Source organism: Oryzias melastigma, linkage group LG9 (genome assembly GCF_002922805.2).
Source record: "Oryzias melastigma strain HK-1 linkage group LG9, ASM292280v2, whole genome shotgun sequence".
Taxonomy (NCBI): Eukaryota; Metazoa; Chordata; class Actinopteri; order Beloniformes; family Adrianichthyidae; genus Oryzias; species Oryzias melastigma.
The window spans coordinates 185,978-188,582 of NC_050520.1; the positions used below are offsets into that span (position 1 = coordinate 185,978).

The following is a 2,605-nucleotide window of genomic DNA, read 5'->3' on the forward strand; positions in this document are numbered from 1 at the left end:
GGAGGAGCAAGAGAGGAGGAGGAGGGGGAGGAGAGGGAGGAGCAAGAGAGGAGGAGGAGGGGGAGGAGAGGGAGGAGCAAGAGAGGAGGAGGAGAAAGTTTGTCAATATTTCAGTAAAAAACATCTTTGCAGAAAATAGATTTTTGTTCTTAAACTGGTTTAAGTTGTTGGTCAAACGTGATCAGTTAAAGCTTTAAAAGCCAGGCGGTAAATCAGTCAGCAGGTGGCGCTGCAGTTCAGAACCACCAGCAGGTGGCGCTGCAGTTCAGAACCACCAGCAGGTGGCGCTGCAGTTCAGAACCACCACACTGAGGCAGCTGAAGGTTCCCGTTGGGTCACAGAGGACGAGGCGTTTTCATGGTCGACTTTAGAGCTTTTAAAACAAAAGAATTCAGACGTCTTTGATCAGAACTCCACAAAAATCCACTCTGCCCTCTGGACATACATAAGGTCCTCCATCCAAACGCATCCCGTTGCCAGGCAACCACACAGTACAGTCATCCCGACAGATGGAACAAACAAGGTCACAAACTATCCATCAAATCAGAAAGACGTGACCTCTGACCTCTGAGACGGAGCGTCCTCCTCTGGGCGCGAGCGGCGTCACTCGTTAGTAAAAAACCTTCAACATTTTTCATAAGGGTCTTTGAGAAACTGCAGTTCAGACCTCCAGAGAATCATGTCCTCTTCATGAACACCTGGAGTAGCGGTGGAGGAGCTCCACCCAGATGTCTCCACCTGTTACAGATCCAGGTGAGTCTATGTGATGAAGACGCCGAACTACAGCTCATTGATGCTGCAGGACAGGTGTGTGGATCCAGAACCGGTCCTCACCAACACCCCAATGTTCATGTCCAGAACTCTGCTGGATGGAATCTGACCCGCTTTATGACTGAACATGAAACTCAAACCAGTTTCTGACTGAAGAGCACAGCTGAAGCAGACATGAAACAGACATGAAGCAGACATGAAGCAGACATGAAACAGACATGAAGCAGACCTGAAGCAGACATGAAGCAGACTTGAAACACACATGAAGCAGACATGAAGCAGACATGAAGCGGACCTGAAGCGGACCTGAAGCGGACATGAAGCGGACATGAAGCGGACATGAAGCAGACCTGAAGCAGACCTGAAGCAGACCTGAAGCAGACCTGAAGCGGACATGAAGCGGACATGAAGCGGACATGAAGCGGACATGAAGCGGACATGAAGCAGACATGAAGCAGACCTGACGCAGACCTGAAGCAGACATGAAACAGACCTGAAGCAGACCTGAAGCAGAGACGAAGCAGACCTGAAGCGGACATGAAGCAGACCTGAAGCAGACCTGAAGCAGACCTGAAGCAGACATGAAGCAGACATGAAGCAGACATGAAGCAGACATGAAGCGGACATGAAGAAGACCTGAAGCAGACCTGAAGCGGACATGAAACAGACCTGAAGCGGACATGAAGCAGACCTGAAGCAGACATGAAGAAGAGACGAAGCAGACCTGAAGCAGAGACGAAGCAGAGATGATCTCTTCACACCTGCCAAGTGGAGACATTTTAAACCATTAAAAGATCCACACTGCAGCTGAACAGACCTGAACCAAGAAAACGGTTCTGGTAATTCCACCGAGACATGGCTGCACACTGGGGAGGAGTCAGGAGCAACGCTGGGGGAGGAGTCAGGAGCAACGCTGGGGGTGGAGTCAGGAACAGCATGAGGAGGAGGAGTCAGGAACAGCATGAGGAGGAGGAGTCAGGAACAGCGTCCTCCTGAACTGGAGTCTCTCCTGGTTCCCGGACTCGGTAGCTCCCGGTGGATCCTGGACTTGCTGATCCTCCAGGTTTCCGTTTCTGTCCGAGGCCACAGGAGCACGGAATCATAACGGAACAGACCTCTAAAGAGGGAAGGGGCGGTCACATGATGCTGTCCTGCAGGAGGGGCTCGATGTCCTCTGGTCGCTGGTGGGCGTGGTCAGGGAGATGGCGTTCTAAGCGTGTGCAGAGGAGGTGCTGGTGGACTTGAGGGTTTCCTCGTCGTCCTCCAGTTGTCGCTGTGTGGGGATGAAGACGGCGACCAGCAGGGCGAGCAGGACGGCGCACGCTCCGAACAGGAAGGGCGGTCCCGGGATGACTGACCTCTGCGGCACAGAAAGGTCGTTTACTAACAACAAACAGCTGAGCAGTTTTCCTGGTATCGTCGCTCCATAAGTGTTCTGTACGACGTGGAGTCTCTGTTGGGTATCAGGATCTGCTCTGTAGCAGACAGATGGATGATCTGTGGACGCGACATCGCTCCGTCTGAACGGTGACGATGTTTGTGTTCCAATATTTCTGGAATAACGGAGTGAATGATCGCCATCAGTGAGGCACAATATTGACTTTTTAGAACCGATAATTTTATATTTTCTTATTGCTGATACTGAAAATCAACCAATATTTTTATTATTACTCAAGTACAAGGTAAGACTACAAAGTAAAGACTATCAGCTTTGTCCATCTGGCAAACATCTGTGAACATTTCAATGGTCAGAAGATCTTAAACAGAAATGTAACGAGGACATCTTCTCATTCAGGTCATAATGTGCAAAAGAAACCTTTAATCTCAGAAAATT

The 2,605-nt window shown here is 50.1% G+C and overlaps 1 protein-coding gene across 1 annotated transcript in view; it reads right to left on the reverse strand.

Moving 5' to 3' along the window:
* Positions 1–1,535: 1,535 nt before the first annotated feature.
* The window catches only part of mfsd14bb (major facilitator superfamily domain containing 14Bb), a 10,182-nt gene continuing 9,112 nt past the window's right edge, over positions 1,536–2,605 (reverse strand). The window contains exon 12 of the mRNA XM_024265318.2: positions 1,536–2,131. Within this exon, the coding sequence (XP_024121086.1) occupies positions 1,982–2,131 (150 nt within the window). The 3' untranslated portion in view covers positions 1,536–1,981. The remainder of the gene's footprint in view (positions 2,132–2,605) is intronic.